Genomic DNA, 20,606 nt, shown 5'->3' with positions numbered 1-20,606 from the left:
AAGATGGCGGAGACAGCTTCAACCTCAACTCTCGCGAGGAGTTCGTTTCTCATTAACCCGAAGGTCAAAGGTAACATTCCCAGGGAAGTAGGCTATTGGTTGAGCGATCAACGCGGCGTTACGGAAGTGGGCGTGGTCTCGCGATTCCAGAAAGGAAGGACCTGCTTTAGAAGAGGCACCTAATTTGGGAGAAAGCACTCCAGGGGAAGCGAGAGGAACGAGAATTCTGGGCTGGCCCACCTGCTCTAGCAGTGATGTGTTCATTTATCTTGAGATGATTTAGGACGGTAGGGTTTTCTGGTTCTAGTACCCTAATGGAGGACGCATGTAAATCAGAAGTTGTTGGGAAATTTGAGCCCATTTCATGAAAAGGGCAGCCACAGATGGCATATGATTTGTAAGACTTAATGAGCCCCCTTCCCACGCTGCTTATCTTATTCCAATATCTGCTTCTTGTTTTTTTCCAGATACCCCAAGTTTCTGTGGAAGCTCAGGCACCCCAACACATAATCCCTTCTGGACATTTGAGGGCTTGTGGTCTTCTCCAGGTGATGTGCAGGCAATCAGAACTGTTGCACTTTTCACATTGGGTGTTTGCCTCCTTAGTGCATACCACTCTCCAGTAGTGGGTAGTTAAGTAAGTTTAAAGCTCTTAACCTTTAGGATTAAGGTTAGTGTTTCCCCAGGGCCCCCATCTTCTGTTTTAACACCCTACTTGAAATCAGTCAGATGTCATTGAAGGTGCTCTCAGCAGACCCTACGAGTCTTTCCAAACAGGTATTTTTCTAGAAGCGCCTTTTTGGTATGCAAATTATTTTGAACTAAAAATACTGGCCTTAGATCCTCCTGAGTCACCATAGTCACCGTGTCACCCCTTGTCAAAGAGAGCTTTCCCAAAAGTAAGAAATTGTGAATTCCTTTCCCGTCCCTGTTACTTCCTAATCCCATTCCTGTACCCTGAAGGCACAGTTTTTGGTGTTTGTTTGGTTTTTGTTGTTGTTGTTTGGTTGGTTTAATTTATGAGAGCACTGCTCAACTCTGGCTTATGGTATGGGAGTGAACCTGGGAACTTCCAGCCTCAGACATTAGTCTATTTGCACAATCATTATTCTGTACACCCCCCCCCCTCCGAAAACATAGTATTGAGTATAAAGTAACCCTCTCTTCTTAGCAATGTAGGGCATAAATACATACTGTCTCTCTGTTTGTCTGTCTCTTTTAAGATTTTATTTATTAACGATAAAGATAGGAGAAGAGAGAGAGAAAGAACTAGACATCACTCTGGTAAATATGCTGTCTGGGGTTGAACTTGAGACCTCATGCTTGAGAGTCCAGTGCTTTAAAAAGGGAGAGAGTGTGCATCCAATGCTTTATGTACTGCGCCATCTCCCAGACCACAGCATGTTTTCTCTCCATGTGCATTATTTTTTAAGATTTTTTTATATAATTCTTTTTTTTTATTTAAGAAAGGATTAATTAACAAAACCATAGGATAGGAGGGGTACAATTCCACACAATTCCCACCACCCAATCTCCATATCCCACCCCCTCCCCTGATAGCTTGCCCATTCTCTATCCCTCTGGGAGCATGGACCCAGGGTTGTTGAGGGTTGCAGAAGGTAGAAGGGCTGGCTTCTGTAATTGCTTCCCCGCTGAACATGGGCATTGACAGGTTGATCCATACTCCCAGCCTGTCTCTCTCTTTCCCTAGTAGGGTGAGTTTCTGGGGAAGCGGAGCTCCAGGACACATTGGTGGGGTCTTCAGTCCAGGGAAACCTGGCCGGCATCCTTTTTTTTTTTTCTTAGGCGTGGGAGTCTTTTTGCTTATTTCCTTTTTTTTTTTTTTTTTTGCATTTTTTTTTTCTCCCCACCCACCCACCCCAGAGTCTTTTACTTTGGTGTAATACTCCAATTCCATTTCAGGTTCGACTTGTGTCTTCTTTTCTTTTCTTTTCTTTTTTTTTTTTATTTAAGAAAGGATTAATTAACAAAACCATAGGGTAGGAGGGGTACAACTCCACACAATTCCCACCACCCAATCTCCATATCCCACCCCCTCCCCTGATAGCTTGCCCATTCTCTATCCCTCTGGGAGCATGGACCCAGGGTCATTGTGGGATGCAGAAGGTAGAAGGTCTGGCTTCTGTAATTGCTTCCCCGCTGAACATGGGCGTTGACTGGTCGGTCCATACTCCCAGCCTGCCTCTCTCTTTCCCTAGTAGGGTGGGTCTCTGGGGAAGCTCCAGGACACATTGGTGGAGTCTTCAGTCCAGGGAAGCCTGGCCGGCATCCTGGTGGCACCTGGAACCTGATGACTGAAAAGAGAGTTAACATACGAAGCCAAACAAATTGTTGAGCAATCATGGACCCAAAGCTTGGAATAGTGGAGAGGAAGTGTTAGGGGGGTACTCACTGCAAACTCTAGTGTACTTCTGCTTTCAGGTATATATTTTGCAGTAGTTTACGGATACATGTGAACATATGCTCTCTCTCTCACAGAAACTGGTGTATATCTAGGTTTTGGGACTTTGTTAGAAAGTGAACCACCTGAGATGGAATTAGAGTATACTATGAAAGGAAAGGTCTCACCCGAGTAATGGAAGCTGACGGGTTGTCATTCCACATGTGAAGTCTCTGGACACAGTCTGAAGTGAAGCATGTTGAGGTGGCAATCGTTGCATTGGTTAGGTTGTGATCGGCAGATGCAATATTATTTGATATGGATTGGGAGAGGCATACGGGAAAGTGGGCCCTATCCAAGGGTTCCAGGACTGGGGGAAGTAGGGACTTTATAGAGGAGATGTGAGGTTCCTGCTGTCTTAGGGTTCCAAAAGACAATCGATAGTTAATGTTATCATCACATTATTTGGTAATTGGGTTAACTTTGAAAAGTCCTTTTGTTAGGGTTTGCTGTACAGTACCCAGGGCTTTTGCCCTGTTCACCAACACCACAAGTTCCTAAATTTTGTGTTTTTGTTTGTTTTTGTCAACAGGCTTATCACTGGGACTTAATGCTTGCACAGTAAATCCACCACTCTCATAGGCTTTTCTTTTTCCCCTTTCTTTTTTTGATAGAGACAGAGAAATTGGGGGCTGGGGATGGAAGAGAGAAAGATAACCACAGCTCTGCTTCACAACCCATGAAGCTTCCCCACTGCAGCTGGGGACTGGAGGTTTGAACTCAAGTCCTTACATATAATAACCACTGCCTGTCCCCAAATCTTGTGTTGCTTATGAAAATCTTTGTTTTGCTTTTGATATTCCCATCTATGTGTTATCTATCTGTATAGTTACTTACCTTGGAAACCTTGAGCTTTTGTTAGATTTCTTTTTTGTCCTCTTCATATTTTTGATGACCAGATTAATTATATAAACTAGTTTTTTCTTGAATGCATCCCTATCCATTTCTCATGTCACTGCTCATGATCAGATCTTCGTGGATTTTTTTTTTTAATTAATAGTTTGTTACAAGGTTGTAAGATTACAGTGTATAGTTCCACACCACGCCCACCACCAAAGTTCTGTATCCCCCATATCTCCCAAAGGTAACCACCATAGTTCTTATAAGGCTTACAGTTTGCTTGCATCTGTTTTGTTTGGATTTTTTTTCTGTTTTGATCAAGTTCATGTATATCAGATCTCTAGATTCCACGTGTGAAACCATCTAAAAGTTGTCTTTCCTCTTATTTCGCTAAGCATAATCACCTCCTGTTCTATCCATTTTGTCCCAAAGAACACAATATCATCTTTTTCTTGCATAGTAGTATTCCATGGACTATATATCCCATAACTTCTTTAGCCAGTCATCTGATGCTGGGCATCTAGGTTGCTTCCACTATTATTCCAGTACTGTGAATAATGCAGCTATGAACATAGAGGTGCATATGTCCCTTCTAATTAGTACTTAAGTGTCCACTAGATAAATAACCAAAAGTGGTATTGCTGAGATCCTCATGATCTCTTACCCTTGAAGTAATCTTTAGTTATTCACATTTCAAGTTCTACCTCCTTCCAATCTATCTTCCATGAGACACAACCTCTCCGACCCCCACTCTCCCCACACACACCCATGTAATATCTTCAGAAGCTTCTACTGAATGAAATCTAGACTTCCTGTGAAACACAAAGCCTCATGTGGCCAGGCATCTTTAATTTATTTTTTCTTTTTTTTAAATCCTGTTTTATATTTATTTTCCCTTTTGTTGCCCTTTTTTTTAAAAATTATTGTTGCAGTTATTACTGTTGTTGTTATTGATGTCGTCGTTAGGACAGAGAGAGGAGGGGAAGACAGAGACGTGGAGAGAAAGACAGACACCTGCAGACCTGCTTCACTGCCTGTGAAGTCCCCTGTAGGTGGGGAGGTGGGGACCAGGATCCTTATGCCGGTCCTTGCGCTTTGCACCACGTGCGCTTAACCCGCTGTGCTACCACCCGTCTCCCTCTTTTTTTTTTTTTTTTTTGTCCTTAGTTTTATTTATTTATTATTGGATAGAGACAGAGGGAAATTGAGAGGGGAGGGGAAGATAGAGGAGAGAGAGAGAGAGACCTGCAGCTCTACTTCACCACTCATGAAGCTTTCCCCCTGCAGGTGGGGACCAGGGGCTTGAATACCGAAATGTCCTTGCTCACCAAAATCTGTGCGCTTCACCAGGTGTGCCATTGCCTGGTCCTGGTACCTCTATTTTCATCTCCCTTCGTCTGTCCATAACTCTTAGTGTTATAGTTTACACAGAGGTAGGCTCATGCTGCTTCCTTAAACAGGTTATTTCCCTTGGCCTGACATGCCCTTCACTTAACCTGTCTACCTGTTATCTTTCCCAGCGTGCTCTCTAATCTCTCTTACTTTGATAATATATGCATCTCTCATTCCAGTGAAAACTTGCACTTCCCTCTGTATTACAGTTATGAACCAGACTGAGATGTCAACCATGTTTCTCCCCTTCATCACAACTGAAACCCCATTGAGGACAAGAACTGTATCTTAACCTTGTAACCCCAATAGCTTACAAGGCCTGCCTTAATTATTCCGAAAATATTGGCAGCCTGGGAGGTGATGCTGTGTTGCAGTCTGAAACCTGAGGTCCCAAGTTCAATCCCTGGGGTCCTGGTGCAAGATGGTGGAGGAGGACCTATGCTAGGGTGTTTTGCAGAAAAGTGAGAAATTTTACATATTTACCAACAACATTACTGTAAACCATTAGTCCCCCAATAAAAAAATAAAATTGAGAAATATTTTTTTATTTTTAAGGTTTTTGTTTTTTTGCAGAACCACAGTGCTGTCTCCCCAGCCCATAAGTAGCATCTTTCTTTTTTTTTTTTTCATTTATTTATTACCTTTTGTTGCCTGTCGTATGCTTTACATTGGCTTGTTCTAGCCCTCCCCCTCCAAGAGAATTGGATGAGTCCTGTTAATTTCGCGGGCCTGCTTGGCCCCGCCCCAAGGGACCCTGGGAGAGGGTTCCGGAGTCTGAGAGTTCCTGAGTTCCCCAGTGACAGAGTTCCTGGGTTCCTGAGTGCGAGAGTTTCTGAGTTCGAGAGTAAGGGAGAGGGTTCCTGAGTTCCAGAGTAAAAGAGAGAGTGCTTGCGCCGCCGCAAAGAGACAGCAGAGTTCTGTTTGGGGATTAGTTTGTCTTAGTTTGTGAATCGTTGTTCCTGAATAAAGAAATACAGCTGCCCTGCCCAGCCGTGTGTCTGGTCTCTGTTACCCGCCGTGAAGCAAGCCAGCCCGACCAGAGCCTTCCGGAAATTTTAACAACAGTTGCCCTTGTTATTTTATTGTTGTAGTTATTGTTGTTACTGATGTCATCGTTGTTGGATAGGACAGAGAGAAATGGAGAGAGGAGGGGAAGACAGAGGGGGAGAGAAAGATAGACACCTACCTGCAGACCTGCTTCACTGCTTGTGAAGCGACTCCCCTGCAGGCGGGGAGCTAGTGGCTCGACCTGGGATCTTTACGCCGGTCCTTGAATGCTTTAACGCCACCTGCACTTGACCCGCTGTGCTATATAGCCCAATTCCCAGAAATAAATATTTTAAGTATTCAAAAAATGTTGGTTAAACCAACTGGACTCAGAAACCATGTGTCTGAAATATTTTAGAGCCATATTCTGGCAACAGAATGCTAGTTTATTGGCATTCCCAGGCACACTGAGATAGCTGTTAATTTTCTCTGTAGTTTGCTGTGCAATAAATACCAGAATGTGGTAACTGAACTGAAAAGCTAAGTAAATTCTTTACTCATCAATCAATTCAACAAATATTTACAGAACATCTGCTATGTTCCCTGCAGAGTACTAGGGGCTCAGGATACAAAAGTCAACAAAGTAGATTTCTGCCCTCTGGAGCTAGTATTCTGGTGGGTATTATAGAAGATAGAGGGGCCGGGTGGTGGCACACCTGGTTGAGTGCACATGTTACAGTGCACAAGGACCTGAGTTCGAGCCCCCGGCCCCCACCTGCATGGGGAAAGCTTCACGAGTGGTGAAGCAGTGCTGCAGGTGTCTCTCTGTCTCTCTCCCTCTCTATCTCCCATCCTCTCAATTTCTGGCTGTCTCTATCCAATAAGCAAATAAAGATAATAAAAAAAATTTTTTTTAAAAGAAGGTAGACATAAAGCATGTGTGACCACAAGACACAGGTGAAAGGTACTGTGTCGGGAGTTTGCAATTTTAAACGTGAGAGGGAGGTTACAATGACTGCTGAACAAAGATTTGGAGTTGGTGAAGTAGTTAGCTATGAGGCTATCTGAGAGAAGAACCTTACAGACAGAGAGTCTCTAGAATAGCAAAGAGGTTAGTGTGACTGTAACAGAGTGAACTAGCAGGGACAAATAGGTAAGATCAGAGAATCAGGGCACCATCATGTTAAGTAAGGACTTTGGATTTTACTCTGAGATGGAAAGTAAGCTTTTAAGCAGGGAAGTGACACAATCTGTTTTTTTTTTTTTTTTAAGTGATTACTGTCTGAGTATAGAAAACAGCAGGCATCTCAGAGGTAAGTAGACTTCTTAAGTATGTGAGAGAGCAGGGAGATAGCATTATGGTTGTACACAGAGACTCTCGTGCCTGAGGTTCCAAAGTCCCAGGCTCAATTTCCTGCACCACTATAAGCAAGGGTTGATCAGTGTTCTGGTAAAATAATAATAATTGGGTGGTAGTACAGCGGGTTAAGCGCACATGGTGCAAAGCGCAAGGACCAGCATAAGGATCCCGGTTCAAGCCCCCAGCTCCCCACCTGCAGGGGACAAGCTGTGAAGCAAGTCCACAGGTGTCTGTCTTTCTCCCCCCCGCCCCCGTCCTATCAATGTCCTAACAATGACATCAGTAACAAAAACAATAATAACTACAACAATAAGGGCACTAAAAGGGACAATAAATAATAATAATAGTAATAATAATAAAGTGAGAGACAGTGAGTTAAGTGATCTTTCCTTATCACCTCTCCCTTTTTTCTTTTTTTTTTTTTGAGCTTTTAAATTTTTTTTCCTTTTTTAAATTATCTTTATTTATTTGATAGAGACAACCATAAATCAAGAGGGGAACGGGTGATAGGGGGAGAGACAGAAAGATATCTGCAGCCCTGCTTCACCACTCATGAAGCTTTCCCTCTGCAGGTGGGGACCGGGGGCTTGAACCCATGTCCTAGCACATTGTAACATGCGTGTTTAACCAGGTGTGCCACCACCCTCGCCCTTCTTCTTTGCTTCCTTTATTAACCTTTATTTAGTATGCACTTTTCTCCCCTGGTGGCAGGCATATTAGGTCTGGAAAAATAGTGGTGAGCAAGGAATTGATTTGTCAGGGGTGAGCTGAATTTGAGTTTCTGGTGTGAGCATTGTGGATGGAGGGTGGTGTCTTTCATCTAGGTGCAGATGCACTTTTAAAACAAGAGCTCATCTTGAATGAAGGAGTGGTAAGTGAAATAAGCCCAAAAGAGAAGAACAAATACAGAATTTGAATGATCTCACAGTTGAGACTTAAATAAAGACAGGGAAAACACAACGTAAAACTTTATTGCACCAAAGCAAAGGGCTCTGGCAGAGGAGAGGGATAGAGGGGGAGGGGGCTAGTGTGGGGGTGCTTCTTCCCCGGGTGCATGCTCTCTGGGTTGGAGAGAACTCGACCAGACTCAGCCTGGGCTGCTACTCACTCAGTGATGGGGAGATAGATGACTCAGGAACTCGTGGCAACGTGGTAATGCAAAAAGGATCTATTGGTCAGAGAGCCAATGCTTTTATAGGCTAAAACCGGAAGTGGTGAGTTAGAAGCAGAAATGGCTAGGAAAGGGGGTGGAGAAAGACAAAAGCACACTGGGAAGGTGGAAGCTTCCTTAGCAACTGTTGCCAGGCTTTTAACCTGTGGGATTAATGTTATCCTGCAGGCAGGGTGGGTCTCAAGGAAGAAAGAAGACAGATCAGTTGGGATCTTTCAGGCAAAACAATGATTATGTAAATAGGCCATAGTACCCGCAATGCAGGATGGAGCAGGGGGGCTGGCTTAATGCCTGACAAGAACCTTGAGATCCCGTTGCATGATGCACAGAAAGATAAGTAACTGTACCCATCTTTCTATAACTACACTGGAAATCATTAATCCCCAATTTAAAAAAATAAAATAAGGGAGTCAGGCGGTAGCACAGAGGGTTAAGCACACGTGGCGTGAAGCACAAGGACCGGAGTAAGGATCCCGGTTTGAGGCCCTGGCTCCCCACCTACAGGGGAGTCGCTTCACAAGCAGTGAAGCAAGTCTGCAGGTGTCTTTTTCTCCCCCTCTCCTCTCCATTTCTTTGTCGAATCTAATAATGACGACGACATCAATAACTACGACAACAATAAAAAACAAGGGCAACAAAAGGGAAAATAAATAAGTAAATATTTAAAAATATATAAAAATAAGAGAGCTATGTCTCCCAGAAAGATAGAGAGGACTTGGGAATGGGTGGGTAGGGTGCTTTAGGAAGTAGGGTCGTAGGACTGGAAAATGTTAGAAGAGACACTTTATAAAATAGTTTTCAGGGAGTCGGGGGGGTAGCACAGCAGGTTAAGCGTATGTGGCTCAAAGTGTAAGGACAGCTTAGAATCCCGGTTCAAGCCCCTGGCTACCCGTCTTCAGGGGAGTCGCTTCACAGGTGGTGAAGCAGGTCTGCAGGTGTTTCTCTGTCTCTCTTCCTCTCTATCTTCCCCTTCTCTCTCAATTTCTCTGTCACTATCCAATAACATAAATAAAAATAAATAAAATTTTCAGAGGGGCCAGGAGATAGCTCTCTAACTAACATGCCTTAGCAAAATCAAGGCCCCAGGCTTGAGCTATGGCACCCCAAGGACGGGAAGCTCCATGGATAGGGAAGCAGTGCTATGGTCTCTGTCTCTCTCATTAAATATGAAATTAAAAGCATGAAAAAGTCATCCCAGGAGTGCTGGAATTGCACATGCTCAAGGCCTTGGCACTCAAAAAAAAAAAAAAACCTGAGGGGTCGGGCCGTAGCACAGCGGGTTAAGCGCACGTGGCACAAAGCTCAAGGACCTGCGTAAGGATTCCAGTTCGAGCCCTTGGCTGCCCACCTGCAGAGGAGTCGCTTCCCAGGTGGTGAAGCAGGTCTGCAGGTGTCTTTCTCTCCCCCTGTCTTCCCCTCCTCTCCTCTCCTTTCTGTCCTATCCAACAACAAACAACATCAACAACAATAATAACCACAAGGCTACAACAAGGGCAACAAAAGGTTAAAAAAAAGGCCTCCAGAAGCAGTAGATTCATGGTGCAGGCACTGAGCCCCAGCAATAACCCTGGAGGCCAAAAAAAACAAAAAAACTAAATTCTGAGATTAGGAATGAAATGATAAAGCAAATTGTAGAAGAAATGTACAAAGATCACCAGCCAGTGCTGAGTGACGTTTTGAGGTTTGTGATCATTAATCAACTTAGAGTGAAACCAGTCACTGTTTATCTAATTGGATTTTTCCCAGCCAGGGTCTCTTCTTTGTCCCCACCTTTTGTCTGGTAGCTTTTCATATCTATACTATGTTACATAGTTTCACTAAATACAATCCTAGTGTTACTTTTCCTTCAAAATCTCAAATTTATTAGTACAGTGAATTGCATATAATTTTTATATTTATTCCGTTTTGTTGCCCTTATTGTCTTATTGTTGTAGTTATTATTGTTGTTGTTGTCGTCACTGTTGGATAGGACAGAGAAATGGAGAGAGGAGGGGAAGACAGAGAGGAGAAGCGAAAGATAAGACACCTGTAGACCTGCTTCACCGCTTGTGAAGCGACCCCCCTGCAGGTAGGGAGCCAGGGGGCTCAAATAGGGATCCTTATGCTGGTCCTTGTACTTGGTGCGACGTGTGCTTAACCTGCTGCGCTACCGCTCACTCCTTGCATATATATATATTTTTAAATACTGATTTGAACAGCCTTGGAGGTGGTGCAGTGGTAGAATTTTGGTCATATAATCATGAAATCTTGAGTTCTATTCTCAGTGTTGCATGTGCCAGAGCAATACTCCGGTGTTCCCTCACTCCCTTTAACTCATAAAAATGTGTGTGTGTGTGTACATATATAATTTTTTGAATGGTGACTTGAACTGAATGTTGATTTTTTTTCTTTGTCTAAAAACATTTGTCAAAGTAAATATTCAGTAGTCCAGGAGGTGGCACAGTGGATTAAGCATTAGAATCTCAAGCATAAGGTCCCAAGTTCCATCCATAGCAACACATGTACCAGAGTGATATCTGGTTCTTTGTCTCCACCTGTCATTCTTCATGAATGAATAAATAAAATCTTTAGGGAAAAAAAGTAAATGATCAAATCCAATTGTATGTATATAAGTAAAGTTAATTAGAAACATGAATATATCTTGGTTACCTATCTGTGTAAAAGAATATCCTTGCAGCCATTATAGTAAATGCTGTTTTTAGGAATTACACATTTCAAAGTCAATAATGTCAAGCACAGGAAAATAACATTTGACTTCTTAAATTTAGATATGTTGCTTTTATTCAAAAGAATAACTGCTTTACAAACTCTTTAATCATGAAGTTTAAACTAAATCGTCAGTCCTTTGCAACAACTCTGTGAGGTAGGTATCTGTGTAGCCACAGTGACCAACATAGTCTGTTTTTCTCTTGTTCCTCTCAAATGCTGAGAATTGTAGTAGCTAAAACCACTATTTTAGTGGCAGCTTAGGACATTTATTTCCTCCATCTTGTTTCCCCACAGAGCTGCCCAATTTGTCACCTGCTCCTGGGGTTGCACCATCTGCTTTTGTAAAGTTACAGTAGTGTGGTGTTTACAGAAATCCACATTGTTGCTTTGCTGTGTATGACCTAACTCTGAATCAGTAGTACTACTATGATGTTTAAAACACTGACTCTATTTGGTTTAAATAATCTATCAGATTCCTTCTGTATTATCAGTGAACAATAAGGGAAGCATAGTCAGTAGGTCTAAAGTTCTGAGATGTCAGCATGCTTTCTTTTCAATTTAATAAGACTTTAAATCATACAGTTTTTTATGTTTACAAAATGTGACACAATATACCTCTACCATGAAAATCTTAAGAGGAATTCCAGCATTACAGTAAAATTATTGTAACTAGAAATGCAACAATTAAACAGCACACATGCACAAAAAATAAAATCCTTTCCTAAAACAATATTATACCCCAGTACCAAAGTTGTAATTAGTGGGACACATGTTTCTATTTTGGTAAGTGGTGGGACAACAAACTCCTGTTCCTACTTTAGCTTCTCAAGTTGTAACTTTAGCTGGAATATTTTCCTATAAAGCTTGCAATCCTGGTAGACATATAATTTGAAAAATATAGAATTAGGATTCATAAAGTGTTGATATGTTACCTTTCTAGGCCTCTTAAAAGAGCATCCAAGGTACACTGCTCATGTGTTCCAAAAGGCTTACAAAGAATTCTTTCTTTTCTTTTTTTAAAAATTCTTTCTTCATAATAACCCATTATGGGAGTCCTGCTAAGAGTTTATGTATTTGTGTGTAGCTTCAGAAAAAAAAAAGCTTAGGGATTCCTTTGCTTTCTTCATGTAGTTATCTTCTGGATAAAATGAAAAGTATGCAAGAAATTGCTTTATTTATAGCGTTATATTTAAATATTACTGGCTTTCTCTAAGAGACACCCCAGGCACAAATTAGAAAACACACTCACCATCTCATAAATCAGTGGATAATCTGCTTAACCTGGGGAAATGAGGTTTTGGTTGTTGTTGTTTTTTTCCTCCCATTACTGATAAAGTGTGGCTCATTCATACAGGAATAGACAATATAACTGTCAGTGACTGCAGCTAACCCAGCTAACACTGACCCCTCGGCAGCAATGATAGGCCACTCTGCTGTCCAGTTCACTAAAGAGCAGTAGCAGCTGAGGGAATTAGGATTTCATAATACTTGCAGTCTTGATATCCTCAAAAGGAAAACTGCAGAAGAAAGGCTTAGCTACCAAAGCTGTAACCGTCCAAAAAAAAAAGATTTTTTTATTGACTAATTTCATACATTCATTACACATAAAACCCCATGAGCCTGGGTTCTATGCTGCCATCTAGAGACAACATTAGAAAAGAGAAAACTAATCACATTTGTCCACTGGCTGTAACTTGCACCCTCCTGAAGATTTTAATGTTCACAGACATCAAGATCTACTTTCCTTAGAAATGCATCAAACTGCCATGTTTACAGTATCATTGAAGTTCCTAATTTTTATAACCTATCCCTATAAAAGGACAAAGTTCTTGTCCTAACTGAGGACATCAAGTGTGCTGACTGGAGACAAATGGCTTATATGCATTAATTTTTTTTCTGTAAATTAAGAATATGAAATCAAAAAGATTAGAAAGTTTTAGTTTCTCCTTTCACTTTCAGTTAATAGCAAAATTCTATCAGAAGGGAGAAGTAAAACTGCTCCAGATACACAATACTTAGCTAGTACTAAGACAAATACTGACTTTTCTCCAATATTGTATACTTTGTTATAACAAAAATATTTGCTTAGATGAATCTTGTAATAATATATTATCCTATGGGTACTTACTGAGGAGGAAAAACTAGATAAAATAATAGGTTTAACACTATTACTATGTTTCCAACTAATCTGAGTGATTTAGGGAAGAAAAAAAATGAAAGCATCACTTTTTATTAAATCCACATTTCCCCAGAGCCTTTATAGACAACATGAAACCAAAACATAGTTATAAATTATCACTTGTTAGTACAACCTTAACATCAGAACTTGTAACATAAAAATTCCAGTCATATATTGTTAGGCTTTTGCCAAATAATGATCAGATGTTTTACAATGATTTTTAGCTTGTGTGATAATATTCAAGTGCATTATATTGCCATGGGTCCTTCTGTTTGGTTTTAATACACTAGTTCAAATATTTTAGTAAACATTCTTTTCATCTATTTAGTCTCTGTGTTATCACTTCTCGATACATAATAGAGATGTAGATAAGCAACAAAAAGATCACAAAGAAATCATCTAGAAATCCTAGAATTCCAAACAAGGCTTCAGGTACAAAGTCTAAAGGTGATATGAGATAGAAAAAGGCTCCCATTAAACAAAGTATTATCCTGATACGGAACATCCAGAAAAGGCCCCCAACTGAAAACATTTCCCTGAATGCATGCCTCAGTAAAGTGGGTAGATCCATAATTCTTTCCATAATCTGGTAGGGAGAACAACAAATAATGTCATTTGGCATTTAATTGGTTTTATAAATATAATAACCTTAAAACATGCAAACAAATACAGTTAACATGGGTCAAGACATTTTACATACTGATTGAACATCATATGTTCTAATTATGCATTTAGAGTTTTATTTACTCATTTATCTTTTTGATTACTACATTGTCTTTTTTTTTTTTTTTACTACATTATCTTTTAGCAGCACTGGGGCCTTGCATAGGCACAACTCCAACACTTCCAGGCTGACTTTTTTTTTTTTTTTTAAAGATTTTATTTATTTATGAGAAAGATGGGAGAGAGAGAACCAGACATCACTCTGGCACATGTGCTGCTGGGGATTGAACTCGGGAGCTCATGCTTAAGATCCCAAAGCTTTATCATTGCACCACCTCCTGGACTATGACTTTTTCATTCTTTATTTCCCTTCTCCCCCCCCCCCCTTTTCTTTTTTTTCTTACCAGAGCATTGCTCAGCTCTGGTTTATGATAGTATGGGGGATTGAACCTGAGAGTTTGGAGCCTCAGGCATGAGAGTCTCTGCATAACCATTGTACTATCTACCCCCACCCGAAGTTGTTTTTTGTTTGTTTGTTTGTTTTTTACCAGAGCACTAACCAGCTCTGGCTTATGGTGGTGTGGTGACTGAACCTGTGACTTCCGGAGCCTCAGGAATGACAACTGTTTGCGTAACTGTTATGTTATTTCCCCCCCCTCCTTTTTTTTTTTTTTTAACTGCAGTGCTGCTGTGTTTTGGCTTGTTAGTGTAAGGAATTGAACCTGGGACTTTAGAGCCTCAGACATGAAAGTCTGTTTGCATAACAATTATGCTATCTACCCCTGCCCTCACTCTTTATTTCAGGGACATTGATGCTCTCATTTGTGGGGCTTGAACCCTATGTCCTCTTTTATGTGAGGTTGTGCACTCTGCCTCATGAACTAGCTCCTGGCCCCAATTACTACTGAGAGGTTCTTAAAGACTGGTCAGCAAACTTTAATTAAAGTAATATGCATTTGAAGTATGCTTAAAGATCTATTGATAGTCATACAAAATTCAGTCATCTCTTGTTTGAGTTAGTAAAATAAGCCAAACAAAAAAATCTGGTGTATAGGATTACAGTCTGAGGACTGGGCTCAAGTTTAGTTTCAAAATCAAACTATCTAGGTTTTGATTTAAAGTCAATCACTTAGTCAAGTGACCTTGGGGAAAGTTAACATGCAAGAAGAAGAGCTAAAGGGTAAAACTGTGTTTGTGACCCTTATAAATTTCCAGACAGAATACTTTCATGACTTAGGCTCTGAGATCCCAGGTTCAATCCCCACCATCACTATAAACCAGAGCTGAGCAGTGTTCTGATATCGGTTGGTTGCTTTTGTGTGCACGTGCTTGCACTCTCTCTCTTATTATTTTTATCATCTTTATTTACTTATTGGATAGAGACAGCCAGAAATCAAGATGGAATGGGGAGACAGAAAGAGACACCTGCAGCACTGCTTCACCACTTGCAAAACTTTCCTCCTACAGGTGGGGACCAGGAGCTTGAACCTGGGTCCTGTGCACTGTAATGTGTGCCCTCAACCAGGTGCGCCACCACCTGCTCCCTCTCTATCTCTTCCATCCCTCTCAATTTCTCTCTGTCTCTATTCAATAATAAATTAAAAATAAGATTAAATACAAAATAAATTTTTTAAAAAATTTTAATGTTAAACAGTTATCATAGTGTCTAGCAGTCCTACAACTATGCAGATTTCCAAGATAAAATGAAAAAGGCAGCATTTTCCATAGTAATACAAATGCCTATCAATTGATGGATGGATAGTCAAAATGCTATATATATATTATTTGGCAAGAAAATGAAAAGGGACTGCTGACCTTTTGTGGATAATGAAAATATTCTTAAGAGTATGGAGATAATTATAATTATCTACTCTGTGAATACACTAGTAACATTGAATTGTACTTTTTTTTTTTTTCACCAGAGCACTAAGCTTCCTTTGGAGCCTCAGGCATGAGAATCTCTTTGCATAACCATTATGCTATCTACCCCCACTCAAATTGTATACTTTATAGCATGTAAATTAACACCTGAATGCTGTTTGAGGGTGCATCTGGTAAAGTGCACATGCTACAATGTGCAAGGACCGAGGTTTAAGCCTCTGGTCCCCACCTGCAGGAAGAAAAGCTTCACAAAGTTTCTCCCTCTCTACTTCCCCCATCCCTATTTCTTTCTTTCTTTCTGTTTTTATCCAATAAAAAAATGTTTTCTTTTAAAAATTATTTATTGGATAGAGACAAATTAATAGGGGAAAGGGAGAGAGGAAGAGACACCTGCAGCCTTACTTCAGTGCTCATGAAGCTTCTCCCCTGCAGGTAGTGACGAGGGACTTGAACCCAGGCCCTTGCACATGATATCATGTGGCTCAATTGGATGTGCCACTACCTACCCACCCCTCAAAAAAAAATCTTAAAAAAAAATGCTGTTTATGGGAGTCGGGCTGTAGCACAGCAGGTTAAGTGTAGGTGGTGCAAAGCACAAGGACCGGCATGAGGATCCCGGTTCGAGCCCTGACTCCCCACCTGCAGGGGAGTCGCAGGTCTGCAGGTGTCTGTCTTTCTCTCCCCCTCTCTGTCTTCCCCATCTCTCTCCATTTCTCTCTGTCCTATCCAACAACTATGACAACAATAATAACTACAACAATAAAACAACAAGGGCAACAAAAGGGAATAAATAAATACAATAAATTTTTTTAAATGCTGTTTATAATGGAATTCCAATATCTATTTGCATGGCCTTGAATAAGTTGGTTTGTTCTTTACAAATTTCTCATTTGTTCTGTGTACTTACTAGTTGGTTACTAGTTTGGTTTGTTCTTTACAAACTTCTCATTTGTTCTGTGTACTTACTAGTTGGTTACATTATCCGTAAGTTCTTGTGCAGTAATGAACTAACATGATTTCTCAACATAAGTTTTCTAAATTATCTCATTTCTCAGGGGTTGGTTGATATAAGTGAAAACTGACCAGAGGAAGTAAATCACTTCCTGTAGTCAGTCATTCCACTGCCAACAGTTCAGCTATTTTTAACATTCTGTATAAATAAGCTTAAATCCAACTCTATGCATGCATTTTATTTAACAAGTGCTAAATAAGTTGAGAGGGAGATGAAGATGAAAATGGAAAAAAAATGAACAAATAAGGAGAAAACAGTTTAAAAACTGCTATTAAAGAAATTTTTAAATTCCTTTTGGGAAAACTTTTCACAAAAAACCCAAAAATGGTCTTTTTTAGATTTCCTAAGTGCTGGGGAGATAGTGTAATGGTTATGCAAAAGAATCTCATGCCTGAGGCTTTGAGGTCCCAGATTCTATCGCCAGCACCACCATAATTCAGAGCTGAGCAGTGCTGTGTCTCTCAGTTTGTCTCTCTCTGTATTTCTCTCATTAAAATAAAATATAAAAAATAGAAATGCTTCTTATGTTAATTTTTTATTATCTATAAAAAAAACCTAGTATTTAAAGTAAAATGGGCCCTGGAAGTTAAAACAGTGTTTATACAAAGAGACTTTCCAGGCACTGAATTTGGCAGTGTGAATAGAGCAGTGAATAAATACAGTCCTTATCCTCATGAAACATTTAGCCTACTGGGAAAGAAAACAAAATCTGAACATTATGTGTGAAACAAATATTATGAAAAAAATGTACAGAAAGCAATGATAGAGGTACCTTAGTTGATTAGGGAAAGCTGCTTTCTCTGAGGAATATAACTAAGAGTTATCCAGCGGACGAAAAGTTAGCCTTGGCAAAAACAGGAACAGGCATTCCAAAAGGCAATTGTCATATGTGAGGACATAAAGGTAGATGGACTAGGAGTTTATTCTGAAAGGAGGCCAGTGGGTGGGGGAAAGTGGCACTTAATATCAGAGAGGGAGGGTCAAGTCATGGAGGGTCTTGACAGCAGAATAACCCGTTAGAACATTATCCATCAAAAGTAAAAATGAAAAGGGAAGTTTAGAAGACACAAAAGTATCATGGCCTTATGTTTTAAAAATACCAGCTGTGGAGTGGTGCTGGAGAACATACATTACAGTGTGCAAGGACCCAGATTCAAGCCCCTAGTCCCCACCTGCAGTGGGAAGCTTCCCAAGCAGTGAAGCAATGCTGCAGGTGTCTCTCTCCCTATCTCATCTTCTCTCTCAATACTATCAAATAAGATAATAACTAATTTTTTTTTTAACTCCAGAAATTCTCAACTTAGTTTTCTCATAATATCAACAGAAGTGAACGATTTTACATTTACTTCAAGTTTTATATTGCTTTTTTATATTTTTTTTAATTATCTTTATTTATTGGATAGAGACAGCCAGAAATTGAGAGGGAAGGGGGAGACAGGGAGAGAGAGACAGAGAGACTCCTGCAACACTACTTCACCCTCATAAAGCTTTTTCCATTTGTAGGTGGAGTCCAGGGGCTCCAACCTGGGTCCTTGTGCTCAACCAGGTGCACCACCACCCAGCCTCTTAAATTGCTTTTTCTGCTGCTCTTTCATAAAGACTTTTATCACAAAGAGGGAAAAGAGGCCAGAGCACTATTTTATCACCTATGAAGTTCTATTTGGTTTTGAGGCTCTGTTGTTATTTGCCCCCAGGGTTATCATTGGGGGACAGAGCCATTACTGCCAATCAACCACTCTTGGTGGCCATGTACTTTTTTTTTCTATTTTATTTGAGAGGACAGAGAGAAACTCAAAGGAGAGGGCGAGATTGAAAAGGAGAGAGAGATAGTCACCTGCGCCTATTCATGGTAATTTGTGTGCTCAACTGGGTGCACCACCGCCCTCATGTTATTTCTTAAAATTTATTTTGTTACCAGCTGGTCAATGCATAATGGTTATGCAAAAGGTTCTCATGGCTAAGACTAAGGTTGCAGGCTCAACCCCCAGCACTACGATAACCTAGAACTGAGAAGTGCTCTGGTCTCTCATTAAATAAAGAAAATATTAAATAATTATTATTATTAATTTTGTTGCCACTGGTGTTTCACTGCTCCAGGCCAATTTTTTCCAAATAGACATCAGAGCACAAAAGCTTCATTTAGGGCCACGGTACTCCCATGTGATGTGCAGGGGCTGACGCCTGGGTTATATGCATGGCAAAGCAGGTATCTTCCAAGACAAACTATCTCACCAGCCACTTATTTTATTTATGTGGTAGAGAAGATCAAAACTGGGATCTCATGCTTGCAAGACAAGAGCTCGTGGTCCAGGAAGTAGTGCAGTAAGGCTCTTAAGCATGAGGCCAGAGTTCAATTCAATGTGGTACATGTTCCAGAGTAATGCTCTGGTTCCCTTTCTCTCTCTCATTGATAAATAAATAAAATATTAAAAAAAAAAAAAAAAAAGACAATAGCTCCACTGCTAAGCCATCTCCACAATTCCTATCCATGCTGCTTCTTAACAGAAAACTTGCAGTCATGGGGAAGGCTGTCACTAACAATGAGTGACTGTCAGTAACAATGAAGTAGGGCTGGGTGGTGACATGCCCAGTTGAGCACACGTTATATATCCAAGGAGCAGAGTGCAGCCTCTGATCCCCATGTGCAGGGGGGAAGCTTCATGAGCAGTCAGAGTGCCGAGGTACCTCATTCTCCCCTTCTATCTGCTCCTTCCTTTCTCAATTTCTCTCCGTATCTAACCAATAAGTAAAGAGTGAAACTTTACCTGCAACACATGAACAATGAAATTTTTCTTTGTAAAGAATAATTTTTGTCACCAAGGTTATTGCTGGGACTCAGTGCCTGCACTACAAATCTACTGCTTCTGGTAATCATTTTTCTCTCTTTTTTTTTTCTTTCTCCTTTCTATTTGTATTTGACAGGTCAGGGAGAAATTGAGAGAGGAGGGGAGAGAGAGAAACCTGCAGACTTGCTTCACCTTTCATGAAGTGTTGAAGTGTTTTCCCTTCAGGTGAGGAGTGGGGCTTCGAGCCTAGGTCCTTGCACATGGAGATAATATGTGCTTAGCCAGGTGTGCCACTGCCTGGCCTCAGAGAATAATTTTTGTAAAATGTCACTTCATAATAAGTATGGTGAAGTATCCCTATATTCTAACTTCACATCTGCTATAATATTACTTACTGATCTAGGCTGGCCTGAGAATCTCCGGTTATAATCATTAATATCTTGATGCAATGGTGCCACATCCTGAGACTGGTCACTTTCATCAAATACTGGTAGAAGTAAAGTTACCTGTATATTACAGAGGGGAAAAATCATTATATACTATGCAGCATTATTTTTTCATTGTGTGTTATCTTCAATAGAATGAGAATTTCTGAATTTATATTTCATTCATTTCTTTTAATAAGGGCAACATAAGTCAAGGAAAGTAAGTTATTACTCTCTTGCAATAAAAACCCAATGAAAAATATAATTTGAATGTCTACAAATAAAATGAGCACTATACCCAAATACTGGTTGTAATATTTTCCTCTTCATATCAGGGATAAAATTAGTATTTGAAGATTTAAGAATAATAAGAATACTCCAAAAGTAATGTGACATAACAATATATACCTGTCATTTTGAGAGAAAGAAATAAGAGATTACAGGGAGTCGGGCGGTGGCACAGCAGGTTAAGCGCACATGGCGCAAAGAGCAAGGACCGGCGTAAGGATGCCGGTTTGAGCCCCCGGCTCCCCACCTGCAGGGGAGTCGCTTCACAAGTGGTGAAGCAGGTCTGCAGGTGTCTATCTTTCTCTCCCCCTCTGTCTTCCCCTCCTCTCTCCATTTCTCTCTGTCCTATCCAACAATGACGACATCCGTAACAACAATAAGAACTATAACAATAAAACAACAAGGGCAACAAAAGGGAATAAATAAATAAATATGTTTTAAAAAAGAAGAGA

General features: G+C 40.5%; 1 protein-coding gene and 1 long non-coding RNA gene across 5 annotated transcripts in view; one reads left to right on the top strand and one right to left on the bottom strand.

Annotated features, from left to right (window-relative positions):
* Positions 1-153: 153 nt before the first annotated feature.
* On the top strand, positions 154-19,947 carry LOC132535548 (uncharacterized). Of its 3 annotated transcripts, none has more exons than XR_009547330.1 (3): positions 154-287; positions 468-637; positions 19,578-19,947. It is a non-coding gene; the product is annotated as an uncharacterized LOC132535548 (long non-coding RNA). The 3 variants fall into 3 exon arrangements; XR_009547328.1 differs by lacking the exon at positions 19,578-19,947 and adding an exon at positions 3,076-5,222 and having other exon boundaries at positions 468-548; XR_009547329.1 differs by lacking the exon at positions 19,578-19,947 and adding an exon at positions 3,076-5,222.
* RNF170 (ring finger protein 170) overlaps positions 11,441-20,606 on the bottom strand; it is a 36,684-nt gene continuing 27,518 nt past the window's right edge. For both annotated transcript variants that reach the window (XM_060181695.1, XM_007522744.3), the window contains exons 6-7: positions 19,837-19,947; positions 11,441-13,685 (exon numbers count right to left, since the gene is read on the bottom strand). In XM_060181695.1, the coding sequence (XP_060037678.1) occupies positions 13,416-13,685; positions 19,837-19,947 (381 nt within the window). In that variant the 3' untranslated portion in view covers positions 11,441-13,415. The remainder of the gene's footprint in view (positions 13,686-19,836; positions 19,948-20,606) is intronic.

Source organism: Erinaceus europaeus, chromosome 2 (assembly GCF_950295315.1).
Source record: "Erinaceus europaeus chromosome 2, mEriEur2.1, whole genome shotgun sequence".
Lineage (NCBI taxonomy): Eukaryota > Metazoa > Chordata > Mammalia > Eulipotyphla > Erinaceidae > Erinaceus > Erinaceus europaeus.
The sequence above is the reverse complement of the archived record's forward strand: the minus strand, read 5'-3'. Positions and strand labels throughout refer to the sequence as shown.